A 16727-nucleotide genomic window follows, 5' to 3' on the forward strand; every position below is an offset into this window, starting at 1 on the left:
TGCTGCTTTGTATCAGCCTCCCCTCTTGCTTTGCCTAACCCTTTCCCAATAATCAGCCAAATGCTATAAATGGGAGAAGTGGTACTGCACCCATTTATAGTTTGTGATGCAATCAGACTATCCCAGTTTAGCTATCACTAATCCACTTTACTAGACAAATAAATGCTCATCCCTCACTCTGGTCCCAGTTTGGCTGGGAACTTGGTACCAGTTTCTCTTCTTTTGAGATTTTAGAGTATTTATTAAGCCAACGGCCATTTGAACCATTACATTACCAAGCCCTTCAAATATCATTGTGTTCTTTTAGTAATTCTCATAGATCATTAGAAGCAAATAGTTTAATTACAAAGCATATACTTGGCATGCATAAGGGTTTAAGCAGGGGTGAAATTCAGCAGGTTCTGGAGAACCGGTAGCGGAAATTTTGAGTAGTTTGGAGAACCGGCAAATACCACCTCTGGCTGGCCCCAGAGTGGGGTGGGAATGGAGATTTTGCAGTATCCTTCCCCTGCCACGCCCACCAAGCTACACCATGCCCACCAAGCCATGCCCACAGAACGGGTAGTAAAAAAAATTGAATTCCACCACTGGGTTTAAGTCTCCAGGTCCATGAAAGGTAGTGCTGTTTGTGTGACACACGTACATGGATCAGCTGGAGGCTAAACTGATGTTGCACTATCCCTCTTTGTATTTTTAGCCCTTTCTTTTTTCTCAAGTGTTGTTTTTGTCCCTATTTTTTCTTTCTTTTGTTAAGATTAATCCAATGATGGCCAACCTATGACACACGTCAAAGGTGACATGCCTTGTTTTAGGTCACACACTAATATTCACCAACACCCACAACAACTATTCTTGAAACCCTGCCCCATTTTCATGTGGTTTTCAAGGCTGTGGATGCCACATGACAATAAGGTATGCCGTTGTGTAGCCTCCAGATCTTCTGAAAATCGTGCAAGAAGGCCATGCTCACACACTTCACACAATTTTCTGAGGCTGTAGAAGAACAGTCTCTGAAGCTGCTTCAACAATGAAGGCCTCATTGAGTAGGCTGTGAGGGCCTATCAACAGGAAGAGAACACTGTCTGAAGTTGTGTGCAGCAGATTCTGGGGAGTGCTGGGCTGTGGGAGCAATTGTATCATTCCCCAAAGGCTTGCCCAGGCCACCACTTTAGAACCAGTCTCAGCACTGCCAAGTGCCACTATTCAGACTGCACCACCACATCTCTTGTCTCTGTAAGAAGATAAAGGACATCACAGAATTCCTTGAGGCAAAGGACGTGACATGACATTATGCAAAAGATGCAACTTGTGTCAGATATCATAGAAGTACATCATTACATTATTTGCACACTGATGTGATGATAGATATTGGTTTGACATCTAGTGGCTTGTTATAGAAACCAAAGGGAGGAGAAATCTTGAATGTGCATCATCTTCAGTTTCCATAGAAAAGGCTGGTAAAACTGAAACAAATACAATCAAACTAAATTGTAAAACTCACATCACTCCTGGTATTCCAAACCTAGTAATTTAATGATTAAAAAGAGAACTAGGAGAGTTCTGTTAAATAGAACTAATTTAAAAATGATGCCGGCCAGTTCAAACTCCCCAAATCACAACCAGGTACACTACAATATTCTTCTTTTATTTAGTTTACAGAAGAATCTATCAGTACAGGTTGCAGAAGGAAAATGTTTAGTGCTATTTACAATTTGTTTAAAACTCTGCTCTATACAAATTTAATTTTGATCATTATGAACAATATCTTTGTAGGCCTACTGCATATAAAGCATTTTCTCAAAGCAGTAACATTGAATAAAGTAACCTGATTACATTTAAATGAAGATCATTCAAAACACGGAACGTTTGTAATGGCTATGGACTCAAATACAGAACACAATGTCAGTCTGCATCTTTAAAAGCCTAGATCTATTTATATAGTTTATTGTTGTATTATTTTACCCGCCAATCTATACTTAAGTTCTGTAGCCATGTTTTTATAAGTTTTTTTTAATTAAATATATTCTACATATTTTTTACTTTCAACTAGGAAGATTTCTCCCTAGTAGAAAAAATATAAAATCTTTATATAATTTTTACAAGTTTAGATGAAACTACCTCATGCTTTAGTGCTGTGCAAATTTTTTAGCATATCTTTTTTTAAATTACATGAAATAAAATAATGGCATCCTTTGTAACTATGTATGCTTTTAAAAAACAGCTTTTGATTTCCAATACAATTGCAAGCACTAATATCAAATGCAAATAACAAACAAATGAACTCATCATTTAGCATTTTTTTCTATTTTATCCTTTTAATTATCTCTTTGAAGTCACGAGTAAGCATGACACTGGACACTAAGATCAGATGAATAAGGATGACTGAAAAACATCAATTGTAGATATTCAAAGACATAAATTGATTAGTAAATGAGGTCTTTAATATTTATGCACAATAATAAAAGCCTATGAACTACAGGAAATTACCCCTCCCATATTAAGGCTAGGAAATGCACTCTCTGCACTTATTTGTGCTGTCTAAACAAGCACTCAACAAATGTACGAAAGAAGAGTGCACATCAATAAAAAAAAAAAGTTGCAAGAGCCCTCTACAGAGTGCTTTAAAATTACAGGCACATAGTTTGTTGCAGTGAGATTTTTTTTATATATAGACAATTTTAGTAGTTAGTGTTTTGTGCCACTTGGTCATCAAGGGTGACTTAGGTAGAATTTACTTAGCAGTTACTCTTTCCCACCCATCTATCTCCCTGCTTTCTATTGGCCATGACTAAATTTAAGAAAAAAACTATGGATTTTTTTCAGTGCTGATTCATTTCTCGGTGTTGGAAATACTTAAGAACATTTGTTGATGAAGTCTATATATTGTCAGCCGTTTTAGTGCAAATTGCCTCTAGTATTCGTGATTGGTTAAAGTTCCGGTTAAGAATGATTTTAAGGTAGCAAAATGATTTCTGCTGAAGAGTAGTTAATTTTTTTCTTGGAGAGAAAATTCATTGGCGAAATGATGCATTAATAAGCTTGTTCAACAACATAAAGAGTAGAAATAAAAAAGTATTCATTGTTCTAGAAAAAAAGTGTGACCAGGTTCATGTAATATTTCAGTTCAGTGGATTCACATAGGCAGAAAGGGTTTTTGAAACAATGTTGGTCTCCTCTAATCCTGCAGCATGAGAGACAAAAACTATTCTACATCACAAGTAGCAGGTACAGTGGAGCTTCTACAGGATCACACAACAATTGCTCTCTCCAGTTTTTTCACGATTTCTCTGCCCTACAGAAAAATAAATAAAATGTTTTCAAGATAATTAATGCAAAACACCATATATGCATTATAAAAGCTTTACAGTATTATTATAACATTGACTAGACTAGTAATAGGGTTTTACATGGAATGAAAATAATTGCTATCCTATTTTCTCAAAAGATTCACTGGAATATTTTGAATGTTCTGATGAAATAAGGGCCATAAAAATTATCAATGGGAAATGCCACAAGCTCCCTCTTGCCTTGTTTTTTTATTCTTGGAATACAAAAGTAGATTAGATGGTAGACCACACTGATTATTATCTACCATGCAATGTACTGAAAATTGGCTAACAGATGATATGGATGTTTGTGTGTGTTTGTTTGTTTCTATAAACAATAGTTAAGCGCTTTTGTAGCCTGTATGAAGAAAGAAGCTGTCTCTCTCTTCACTTTAATCTAACAGTTGGGCTGAGCATTCTCCCTAATGCACATACAAGATATGGATTTTTTACAATTGAAAACCTCCTTTCAAAACTCAGAAAGAAAATGCAGGTTTATGAGCACTAGTTTTCCAATAATAAAAAATTAAAAATAGTGTATCAGATTGGCAGCAATAAATGCTTAACAGACAACCCTTACCTCTCACCTCACCCCCTTTCTCATCACACTATTCCAACCAAATTCTGCAGGGACAGAACAAATGTGTACAGCTAATATTGTTCAAGTCTCCATGGCCTAACCCAACCCACGAGTTTTGATCTCAGATTAATCCGGCAAATTAAATGTTCAATTCTGAATTTAAATTCAATAGTTCAAAGGAATCCAAGAAAACAGTAGATTGATCATAAATGTAACATATTTACAACAAACAAAAGTTGTTTTCTTCTCATTTTTCATCTACAATATCCAATTTAAAAATATGTTGCCATTTGCTAAGCCTACCTTGAGAATTTGGCTCTGGCAATGTCTCTCTAGCCACCAAATGCATCACTGTTGTTTTGCCAAAGGGCAATTTTAATGCTGCAAAAAAGAAAAAAAAATTGTAATGCTCCTCTATAATGCACAATATTGTTCCATAATTTCAATTGCATTACTATTGTTTCCTGATTCTGCTAGTATTCATAGTACACATTTATTAAAAAAAATAGCATTTCTTTAACTGAATCTCTCAAACCACTTACAGAATATAAGCTGTAAAAGCAGAAAGTGAAGTATTTTATTAACTTCTGCAAATCTATTGATGTGGAAGGATAAATTAAAAGTCAATGTAGCCATAATTGATTCAGTTAAGATAACAGATAATGAAACACTTCTATGCCCATAAGGTTGCTGTGAATTGAACAGCTGTTTTATATCACTTCACATTCACTGAACCTTCACATTAGTTGCTCTGTATTACCCATCATTATGCCAATGATTGCTTCAACTATGAATGGAAGAAACTGTAATATAATATATATTACAATCTATATACATAAATTCAATAATACACTGGTGATTGTGTGTCTGTGTGTATAAACTCTTTTGTAATTGAGCTTGATTCCTGTTGATTTTATGGACTGTCCATTTAGTATTCTTGTCAGTAATATAAAAGTGACTTGCTATGGCCTTCTGAGACTTTTCAATTTCCAAGCATATCCTATAGCTTTGCTCTTTCCTGGAGGTTTTGTCATCAAAGTCCTAATCATGGCTAACTCTATTTAACTTTTAAAATTGAAGTAAGTTTGACCACTGGCTGCTACCATGCAGGTGTATGGATCCAGATAAGAAAATGTGCTTTTCATCTGGTGTGGACACATTCATTACACACAGGATCTGAAGCACTTTTCTAACTTTGAATCCAAATAGCTGCACAACCCAAATGTACTGTAAATATAGCAGATTTATTTTGCTCTGTCTTAACTTCTTCAGTATCTGCCCGTCAGAGATGTCACTGAAAACGACAAATTTCAAAACTCCATGATGTTTATTTTTCAGATTAATGTTATAAACTGAGAAGTTGGGATTTCATGATTCCCCAGTGCATGGTTACACTGGCTGGGAGAAAAAGGAAGGTCAAAGCAACTAGAAAAGCTGAAAAGAAATGAAAAACACAATATCTGTTGTACTTCGTATAGCTAGACTGATTTATATTGCTACCTAGCAGGTTTTCTACTTCCTGCTGTGAGATAAATGGAGAGGAAATAGCCAGAGACAATTTCCTCGTGTGCTCTTCTAATTTTAGCTTTTCAGTGGACATCTCTGATGGCTTTCTTGAAAGATATTTAATCTGTTAGTCCTTCTCAAACCTGAATCACAATGCCTTGAGTGAGGTATCATTATAAAGAAGCCATTAAAAGTAGAAAAAAATGCCAGATTTAAATATAGAGGCAAGAGCACATTAATAATGCTACAAGAAAAGGCATTCAATGTAACACAGAAAATAACCTGAAAGAATGCAAACTATTCATAGAAAACTAAGAATTGATAAAACCTATCATCTGGGAAAAGCCTACATCAAGAATCCCAATGCTTCCAGCTTTCCAAAAAATAATTTTTCTTCATGTTTCAAAACGTGTTAATCCTGCACATTGTATTATGACAGAGATAGTAGTAGAGAAAAAAGAAATAAGTTTTGCAGCTCTACAGACAGAGTAAGAATCTTCGGCTTCTTATATGAATTAATTCTATTTCAGTATTCATAAGAATTTTTGCCTGTATTCATTCATTAGCTCTTCTGTCCCAGTTCCTTTCCTTTTTGTGTCTTGCTAACAAGATAAGCCTAAATGCAGGATTCTTCTGTTAGTTCAATTTTGTTCATTTTCTGGAAGCTAAAAATCTTCATGTTTAAGTATTGTGGTAGAAATTAGAGGTAAATTGTCCATATCCAAATACATTTTTACTCCATCTAAGATGTCATTAGCAATCTAAGAATAACCTGGCAGGTACTAGATACTGTGGATGTTATTCAGTTAAAAAGAATCAGTGAGGCATACCACAAGGGGGCACAACTGAACAGCTTTTCTCCTCCAAGTGAGATAATGCCATTCATGTGTAACTAACTAGTAGTGTGTATCTGAAAAGCAATGATAGATGTGAGAAAATTTATTTTGAATCAGCCATCAACATTTTTTACTCATAATTATAAGATCTAGGATACTTCCTTAATCTTAGTTTCATTTTGATTATATTTTCCAACATTACCATGCAATGTAAAAACTAAAACTATAATACTTTTATAACCTCAATTAAAAAACAATTCATATTAAAAGTATTATCTGTTTCAATTTCAACTATACCATTTGCTGAACTTTCCAAAAAGTGTATTTTAACTTTCAATTGTTCCCAAATCAATGAAATACTGTTTTTAAAATTTTTTAGTTCACTCAGAAGATGTCTATAAGCCGATTTCTTTCATTACCTCCTAGTGTCACATTGCCATGAAGAAATCTTCCTTGATAAATAAGTCTCAGAATATTTGGACTGCTCACTTGTTCTTCTTCCCAATCTGGAAAAGCAACAAGAAAAATAATACAATTCAAGTATTTAATTTTGAAATTATATATTACTTCTTATAAACTTCCAACAAGGGTAATCACACACCAGTTTATAAATATTCTTTTGAGTATGTTTCTTTTCTTGTCATAAGGGTAGGTTTTTAATTTCAGCCTTAAAGAGACAAGTCAAAGGGAACTGAACTGGAAAATAATTCCAGAAGTTCCTTCTAAAAATACTCAAGATAAATATAATAACTGTTTATATTGAAGTTATTCTGTAATTGATATTAACGGCTCAGTGAAAATGAGATGAGAATACAGAAAAAGTAGGTCATTTAGGGAGTAAGAATCAGAATAGCAACTGTTTAGAAATACCTGCTTAGAAAAAAATCTGTTTCAACTATGTGGGTTAAGTATCAGTCTATTTACATGTATATATCACAATGGGATGATAGAAAAAGCACAAACTTCATTTGATTGTTTGTGATGAAACATTGAGATAATTCACTAAAGACGAAAGGGTCACAAAAGTTTTCAGTTAAGGACCAAATCATTATTTGGCTGAGTCAAGAGTAGAAATGGGAATGGACTGGAAAGAAAATAAAAGACACTGATAAAACTAGAATAAAAGTATAATGACCGTAGATAAAGTACAAGTCCTGTATATACAAAAACAATTAGAAAACAGATTCATCTCCCATTTAAAAAGGGCGGGGGCATGACCCAGTGGCTCAGCGATTAAATAGCAATAGCACTTAGACTTATATATTACTTCACAGTGCTTTTACAGCCCTCTCTAAATTGTTTACAGAGTCAGCATATTGCACCCAACAATCTGGGTCATCATTTTACCTCGGAAGGATGGGAGGCTGAGTCAACCTTCAGCCTAGTGAGATTCGAACTGCCAAATTGCTAGCAGTTGTCAGTCAGCAGAAGTAGCCTGCAGGACTGCATTGCTGGATTTGTCAGCTGGAATGGGTGAGTTCCTGTCCTCAACCCAGCTCCTGCCAACCTAGAAGTTAGAAAGCATGCGTGCGCATGCACACATAGACATAGACATATAGGCCAACGGCAGGAGAGGTAGACATGCTCAGTCGAAGGGCCATCTTGCCGGGGGGGGGGGGGGACACAGTGAGGCTCAACCGTCTTTTGGGACCGGCTCTTGGCTTCCATGGAGCCTCCGGATGGGAAGTCCAAGAAAATGCACCTGGTCCATGAACACAGTGCTCCACGATGGAGCTCTTCCTGGGGAGCAAAGCCTTGGATGACCTGATCCATCCCAAAGGCCTCAAGGGGCTCCAGAGTTTCCATGCTCCTTTGGCAGCCTGAGCACCCTGTCCTTCAGATCCCAACTGGTTCAGCGTCTGGCGGCGGCGCTCATAGCAAGCAGGCGGGAGGATGTCCCAGGGCTGCACGTGCACACCTCACCGCACAGCAGTAGCTTCTACTCTAACACAGCTCTTTTCCTGAGGGCTGCCGGCCCACCTGCCAGCCGGCCGGGCTGTCCCAAAGCGATGTCCCACCCCGAATTGCAGGATGGATTCAGAACCTGAAGTGGAAGGGAGGGTGAGTGGGTGGCATTTGCCCAGGGGCCCAACACAAAGCAAGCGTTCCAGGCCTGAAAGGCAAGCGAGCCTCACCATGTCACACACCTCCCCCGCCACCAAGGTGGCCCTTCAGCGGAGCGCAGCAGGCCTGGAGCAGATCTCACTCCCCCACTGTTAGCCTTACTGTTGCAGGCAGCTGCAGTGAGCAGAGCGGTACGAGCCCAATGGGCTATAAGGTAAGGCCAATGGCCAATGGTGGGGGGGGGAGATCCAGGCTGGCCACACGCAGCCAAAGGGGTGCTTTGGGGGGGACATGGTAAGACTCACTCGCGTTTCGGGTCTGGCTAAAAGAGCAATCAGTTTGGGATTAAACTCCAAATGAAACTGGGTTTTCCAGGTAAGGAGACATGAAGTACTTTCAACTGCAAGTTTCTAAAAATCTATTAAAATGAATGTCTTTAACTCATTAGTCCAGAGGGAGAAAAAGAGATAGAGTCCCAATGAAGGTCTTAGCATATTTAGCTCAGAAATAACAGAATAACAAGAGTTGAAAGGGACTTTGGAGGTCTTCTAGTACAACCTCCTGCTCAGGCAGGAAAACTGAGAATGCCAAAATCTGAGTGGAAAGCCTGGGAAAGGTGTCAGAATAACAGAATAACACTTAGAAGGGATTTGGGGGGTTACCCTATACCATTTCAGAGAAATGGCTGTCCAATCTTTTCTTAAACACCTCCAGTGATCGAGCACCCAGAACTTCTGGAGACAAGCAGTTCCACTGGTTAATTGTTCTCACTGTCAGGAAGTTCCTCCTTAGTTTTAGGTTGCTTTTCTCTTCGTTCAGTTTCCATTCATTGCTTCTTGTTTTGCCTACTGCTGCTTTGGAAAGTACATTGTGTTCCCCTCTCCCGCTTTCTTTGTGGCAGCCCCTCAAAAGCCTGTTTTGTGACCTGCCTATCACTCTTGGGCAAAGCATCTGAGCCATTTCCTCCTTTCAGTGATCTGTGAAAGTACATCTACAATATGTAGATGCAGATAATAAAAGTCGAAAAAAGGTGAACAACATTTTTACAGAACTATAGATATGTTGAGGCCTTTGAGGTGAGTGGCCAGGAGGCAAGAAAAAGCTGGGAGTGATAAGGAGTGACTGGGAGGGGAGGGGCATGGTGAGGACAGGCGCCCCTTGACATGAGTGATGTCAAATTGGCCATATGTGTTTGTGTGTGTTTGTATTCAGGCCACACGCACACACGCGCACAAACTGACAAATAACAGCAAAAAGTAAATGAAGAGAATGTCCTCATCAAACTCGGTCATGAAGTAGAGTTGTGGCTTGTAATTATTGCATTTTTCCATATAACATAAATAGGGCTGCCTATACATTCTACTTACTGCTTTACTATTAGGTGGAAAAATAAATGCATGGAAATTTGCTATCAACATGGGAGAAATGTTATGTTCTCACTTTAGTATCAGAAACACACAAGGGTATATCCCTGCATTTTACTTTAACGAACACATTAGAAATAAGAGTTAGTGGAAGGGATAATAAGGTCCATGCTTGAGATTGTGTATGAGCTCATACTCTGGACATTGACACAGCAGCCATTATACAAAGATTAACATTAACTAGGTTTCAGTTCTAAACTGAATTGGGTTACCATACTTTGAATAGCAAATCTGAGTTTGCTTCAGAATTGATCTACATAATTGTGTTTTATTTTACGAGTTCGGGAGTAAACAAGCAGGGAATTCATTAATCACAGGCCATGATAAATACAGTCCAGACAAGCCATCAGTATGGACAAAACACTGATATCTGGAAAGGTATTTCTTTAGCCAGCTTCGCTTCCAGCCATTTACGCGTAAGAATTTAGCAGCTTAAAGCTTCAGGATGTAAAAGCTCTTAAGATTCAAATTTAGCACTGTAACTATGCTAATTATTCAGTTGGAGCATTTAAGTTAATTTGACAATAGACAAACTGCCACTTTGTTATATTCCTAAACCCCTCAGCAACTTGTGATATTTATTAGTCTGCTGGTAGACACACTTTGTACCAGTGGTAGGATATTTAAATGAAAATTAGTTCAAAGAAAAGTTCTGACCATCCATATGCAACAGAAAACTCTCAGAACTGGCATGCTCTCCAATGGAGCTTCTAGTCAGTGAGATAGAATTTTACAGACTATAGTTACATCACCTTTCCACTTTCTAGTTCTACACTATTCCATTATCAAATAGTCTAATGAGCCTTCTTTTTTCCCCCCTTTTTTTGGAAGTATGCCAAAGCTGATTTGGAAGTATATTTTGGACTTTTGTCTTGATGAGACAAACAGTCTCTTTTCAATTATAAGACTCTACTTGTAGGTCATGTTCCTTCCCCTGAATGTTGAAAAAAGCAGGTCAGAGTATACATTCAATAAACAAAATCAGATTGTCCAGGTTAGATGTTAATCAATTCTCACCAGCTGTTAGTCAGCATGGATGATGGTGAAGAATGGCAAGAACTACAGTGCAACATTTGGAGAGGTTGCATGCCCACCTCTGAAATCAAGTTTGAAGCATTAGTATTAGATTACAATACCCAAAAGATATGTGTAATAAGAATGTCTTTTAATAACAGAATGTAATATACCAAGTGCATGTCTTTGCAATAATATTAAGCACCCATTGGTAATATTAACATAAATCCACTACAATGGGCTATTATACAATGAGCAGTTTTTGAAAAACATTAATAAACATATAGCAATTAAATAACTGACCATAATTAGTTGCTTGAAATTTTATCTTCTTAAATGGCAATTCTATTCGTTTTCAAAATGACTAGGCAGAAGTTATAATGATAGCTTTAAGTCTTACATGACTTGGTGCCTAGATATATTAAGGACTGCATAATCTTAGAAGGAACGTTGGACTTACCTGAACATTCTTTCTATGTGCGCTGCAGGTGAGTCCAAGCATGGGTTTTCTAATCATCTGATTGGTCAGAGACTGAGTTGGAAAATCTTTGGCCACGCCTCTTCCTGCCAGCCGAGCCTCAGTTTTTTTAACGAAGAGCTGGTACTGGAGAAGACGTAGCCAAACCAATGAAATCGACCACTCCTGGATCCTGGACCATAACTGAACCAGGGTGGAATTGGACTCACCTCCAGAGCACATAGAAAGAACATTCAGATAAGTCCAACATTCCTTCTCCTATGTGCTGCTTGGTGAGTCCAAGCATGGGATATACCCAAGCTAAATTCATGATGGCCGGGAAACAGGTCGGTCCAGAGTCCCCTCGGCTGGTAGAACCTGTTGCAACACCTGTCTTCCAAACGCCGCTTCTGCCAATGAAAACATGCCCAACTTATAATTCTGGACAAAAGGCGAAGGGTAGTCCAGGTCGCTGCCCTGCAGATTTCTAGAATGGAAACTGCTGTGGTGGCTGTGTGGTGGCTGCACTCCAAGTCGAGTGAGCATTGATGCATCCCCAAGCCTTCAGCCAGCATCCAATCATAGAAGGCGAGACCTTCTTGCCCATAGACCTGGGTTGAAATGAAACAAAAACAGACTCTGCCCGCCAGAACCCAGCCGTACGGTCAATGTACTTACAAAGAGCCCTACAAATGTCCAAGGTATGCCAGCGGCATTCCCGTGGATGTCTGGGGTTGGGACAGAAGTCCGGCAAGATGACTTCTTGTGCTCTATTGAATCAAGTATTAACTTTTGGTACAAACATCTGGTCCAAACGAAGGATGACTCTATTAGGATAGAAAATACACAAATTCAGGTGGACTGATAGGGCCGCCAGCTCCGATATCCTGTGTATCGACATGATCACCACCAAAAAGGCCACCTTGAAGGTGAGTAGTCTGATGCTGGCTAATCCAAAGGGTTCAAACAGGGAACCATGAGTGCCTGCAAAACCACGGAAAGGTCCCAACACGGGTACCAATGGACTGGTGGTAGCCAGAGGTTGGAAACCCCTTTTTAAAAACTGCGCACCCTCGGGTGACATGAAAGCAAAACTGATCCTTCACCTGGAAGGACAGTGGCCAAGGCCGCCACCTGCCTGTGGAGTGTGTTCGTTGATAGGCCGTTATTAAGTCCCACCTGCAAAAAGTCCATATTTGTGGAATGGAAGCCAATGTGGGGATCAGGCACTCCTTTGTGCACCAACGACAAAAGGAAGACCAGGTGGCATCTTATATCCTGTTTGTTGATGCCTGGCAAAAAGCCAGTATAGTTAAAATCACTTTCTTTGAAAAGTAAGCCTTCCTCAGGATCTCCCTTTCAAGTGCCAGATGGCCAATTGGAGCCACTGGGTTCTGGATGTTGTACTGCCCCTTGGCTGAGGGAGATTCTATGAGGAGGTATCCTCCATGCCAGGCGATGGATAGCGCCACCAGATCTGCAAATCACAGATGGTGTGGCCAGTGAGGTGCCACCAGTAGCACTTCCACTTCCTCCTCCAAGATCTTCCTGAATACCCTCAGTATGAGGTGTGTTGGAGGGAAGATATATAACAGGCCGGGAGGCCACAGGCAACAGAGGGCGTTGGTGTCTTCAGCCCCCAGTGTCCTGAAGCGGAAGAAAAATCTCTGAAGCTGAGTATTGAACTAGCTGGCAAATAACTCCACGAGTGGCATGCCAAATAAGGTTGTCATGTGGCGAAAGAGATCTGGGTGAAGTTGCCATTCGGACTGGTCATTGGGCTCAACCAGTCTGCTCGAGTGTTGGAGACCCCAGAAATGTGTTCTGTTCACAGGGATAACAGGTGCTTCTCTGCCACAGACATAATTCCGTCGCTTCATGCATGAGCACCCTGGAATGGGTGCCGCCTTGCCGGTTGACATGAGCCTTGGTTGTTATGTTGTCTGTTAACAGGAGCACATGCTGACCTGTCAAGGTTTGCTGAAAGTGTCGGAATGCCAAGTGCGCCACTTTCAACTCTAGCCAATTGATATCGTTATGCGACCACCTCCCTTGGGTCTCTCGAGCTTCCAGATGGCCTCTCCAGCCATATAGACTGACAGATTCTAAGAAAAGACAGCCTTATTCCATGGCTGCCGATATCCACCAGTCCAGGGACCAAAGAATCCTGCCGGGAACCCTGATCTTGTAGCCAGAATTGGTGTGCCTGATCTTTGGCTGGGCAAAAGGAGCCATTGAAGGATCCTTGAATGGAAGTGAGACCAAGGGACAATAGACAGGCAAGAGATCATCCTTCCCAATAATTGGGAAAGAAGTATTAATGGCACTCATCTTAAGGCTCTGATCTGTATCACCAAGGCCTCTGGGTCTCTGTGTTCCTGAGAAAGGAAAAATATGTCAGCATATTTATGACTGCCCCTAGATGAGTGGTGCTGGTAGCTGGTGTTAAATGACTTTTCTCCCAGTTCACAGAGAAACCATGATCTTGGAGAGCTTGGACTGTGATATGCAGGTCCCTTTGTGCCACAGCTATGGATGATGACTGGATTAAAATATCGTCCAGATAGCATTGAAGCCTGATTGGCTTCTCCCACAGGTGAGTTGCTATGACATCTAGCAGCTTAGTAAAGGTCCTTGGGGCCGACGAAAGGCCAAAAGGAAGTGCCCTGTATTGCCAATGGAGAAGCGAAGAAATCGCCTGTGTGACAGTCTAATGGGCACATGGAGGTATGCCTCCTTGAGAGCAATAGAGGTCAAAAAATCTCCTTGCTTGATGCAGCCTAGAATAGACTGTAAGGATTGCAACTTAAACTTCCTGTACTTTATGTGCAGATTGAGATTTTTCAAATTTAAATTTCAAATTTAAGATGGTCCTCTGCCCCCCTCCCCGAACTCTTGGGAACCAGAAAGAGGATTGCGTAATATCTGAAACCTCTCTGGTCTATGGATATTGGTTCTATGGCCTCAATGTCCAGCAAATGCTGGATTTCAGATTCCATTAGATGTCTCTTGGCCATGTCCCTGGGAATGGGACAGGGAAGAAACCGGCATGGGGGAATGGAACAGAACTCTAACATGAGCCTGAGCCTCACTGTCTGCACCGCCCAAGAGTAGGTAGTGGTGTCCTGCCATTGGTCAGCAAAGCTGGTTAAGCAGCCACCAATGGGAATCCCTGAATGGGAGTCACTTGGTACGGCAGTAAGGCCTGTTACTGCCCCCCGAAAGGGACACCAAGATTGAGGCTGCCGAGCTCTGTCCCTACAGGATGACCTTTCTTGGTGTCGTGTCCCACTCCTCCGCTGACGGCCGGGTCAGGGAAATCCGAATCAGGTGTGCCTCTGCAGCTCTGCCAAAGTCCTAGCAAAGTCCTCAAGGCAGGCAGGAGACCAGAAAGTGACTTCAGCAAGATATGTTTAGACTTTGCCTGACTCAGAGACTGCCAGAAAGCAGATCCTTTATATAGGCCATGGGGTGTGGCTCCATGACTCAGCACTTATCCAGGCCGCCTATCAATTCTTCTGAAGCGAGGGTCACTCCAATCAGCAGCTGTTGGTAATTGACCTTCCTCAGGCTCACATGCTGTGGAGGAGGGGCAGGGGTCTAGTTGCTCCGTTTGCCTGGGCATGGAGCCAGAGCTGGGGGCTGGAGATACTTGCTCTTTTTCAGCCTGTCTGGGCATGGAGCCAGGGCTGGGGCCGGGAGATGCCCCCTCCTCAGCCTGTCTGAGCATGGAGCCAGGGCTGGGGCCGGGAGGCATGCTAGGACATTCTTCAGCGTTCGGAAGCAGATAAGCAGACCCCGGCTGTGGTGGTGAGATCGGACGAGACACAACACTTGGGATCTATCAAAGCCCTGGGAATAGGATCTCTGGTAGGGCAGGGGATTGAACCCACATTCTAAGTCCGAAAGGGCTCCTGTCTATAGAAGGGGATAGATCTCCTATCAGCTCTTCTGTGAGCATATGGGAGAACCTTCTGTTTATCCACAGAAGGTGTTTATCTACCAGGATAGGCTCAAGGACCTCCCCAAAAAGGCTGCCTCCTTTGAACGGGGCCTCTAGAGGCAAACTTGGCTGCGTTTATAGTCACATTTGCTGAGTATTCGACTGCTGCCATCGATTTACTAATATCCTGTTGTAATCTGGTGTCCTCTGGGGCCACCCTGGCTTGCATTTGATGCAGCCAGATGAGGGATGTCCTAGTAAAAAATGATGTTGCTGTGGCTGATCTAATAGCCCAAGCAACTGCCTGATGAGTCTTACAAGCCAAAAGCTCTGCTTTCCTTTCCTCGGCTTTCAGGCCTTCTGTAGTATCTGATGGGAGAATGGCCACTGATGCTAACGTGGCCAAGGGAGCATCAACCGACGGGATCTGAAGAAGATCCTCCAATTCCTGTTCAGCTATATATATTCTTCTGTCCATCCCACTAGGAGCAGGAATGGAATGAGGCTGGTTCCACAGCCTCTGAATGACATCCATAAAAAAATTAGGTGATGGAATGACCTCCTGCATTGTAACTGGTTCTGTGAACAGGTTGGTGAGCGGGTCTGAAGGTCCCAAAGGAGCCTCAGCTAAATCCCAGGTCACTCCCATATTGGCTGTAGATTTAGCCTTCATTAGCAAGGGCTTGAGCAAGTGAGGCCTGAACAGATCCGAATATGTAGGTTTGTCCTGGGAGGCGCCTTCCTCCTCCGACATCTCATAATCACTCATCTCTTCCTCACCCCCAAATGATACCTCGCTATGCAAGGAAGGAGGTGGGGAGTGAGGTTCTCGAATAAGGCCCACCTCAGATGGTAAATGAGGGTGGGGGTTGGCAAATGGGAGGATGTCAATGGTATCCATAGGTGCCAGGCCTCTCTGCTGAAGAGCGGTGTCAATGCCCTTTGAAATAGTCTGTGAAATCAGAGTGCAAAGCTCTTTAGATAGACTGGAGCCCAAATTCTCTTCAGGATGGAGCCCTGCCACTGTAGGCATAAAGGTGGCTGATGGTCCTGAATGCCTATGCCTAGGAATAGGTTGGAAACCTGTCATAGCCTCACAGGAACGAGGAACATAATGCTCTATAAAGGGAACTGCGTGAAAACTCTGCAAGCCTATATTAACCTCAGAAGACCAATTTAAGTGACCCTCCCGTGGGTCCATAGATGGAAATTCCTGTTCTCTAGCTAGGCTAGTTTCCACACTGATTGGGACAGATAAGAGCCTGGTAGCCTCTGCCTGCTTTTGGGCCTTGGCAAAATGTTTCTCCAATGCTTTTTACTTTCTTTGGGCATAATTTTCTGTAGCAACTGAACCAGATTTTGAAGCTTTAGAATTGGACCTGATTGTGGGCTTATTTGAATTTGCTCCCGTTCCCCTGTGATCAGAAGCCTCTGATCTGTGTCTGGGAGAGGAATTAGCTGAATTGCTCCTGCGTGAACCAGAATGATCCGCCATTTTGGGCATTAGCCTGTTGCAAAATTCCTGCTGCAATAGCTCAGGAGACACCCAATCCTGGGATTAATCCCTTAATCCAGAC

General features: G+C 41.3%; 1 protein-coding gene across 1 annotated transcript in view; it reads right to left on the reverse strand.

The window, feature by feature from the left end:
* Positions 1 to 1624: 1624 nt before the first annotated feature.
* The window catches only part of UBL3 (ubiquitin like 3), a 46448-nt gene continuing 31345 nt past the window's right edge, over positions 1625 to 16727 (reverse strand). Inside the window, exons 3-5 of the mRNA XM_058185494.1 lie at positions 6668 to 6754; positions 4210 to 4287; positions 1625 to 3292 (exon numbers count right to left, since the gene is read on the reverse strand). Coding sequence (XP_058041477.1) covers positions 3240 to 3292; positions 4210 to 4287; positions 6668 to 6754 — 218 coding nt within the window. The 3' untranslated portion in view covers positions 1625 to 3239. The remainder of the gene's footprint in view (positions 3293 to 4209; positions 4288 to 6667; positions 6755 to 16727) is intronic.

Source organism: Ahaetulla prasina, chromosome 5 (genome assembly GCF_028640845.1).
Source record: "Ahaetulla prasina isolate Xishuangbanna chromosome 5, ASM2864084v1, whole genome shotgun sequence".
NCBI lineage: Eukaryota > Metazoa > Chordata > Lepidosauria > Squamata > Colubridae > Ahaetulla > Ahaetulla prasina.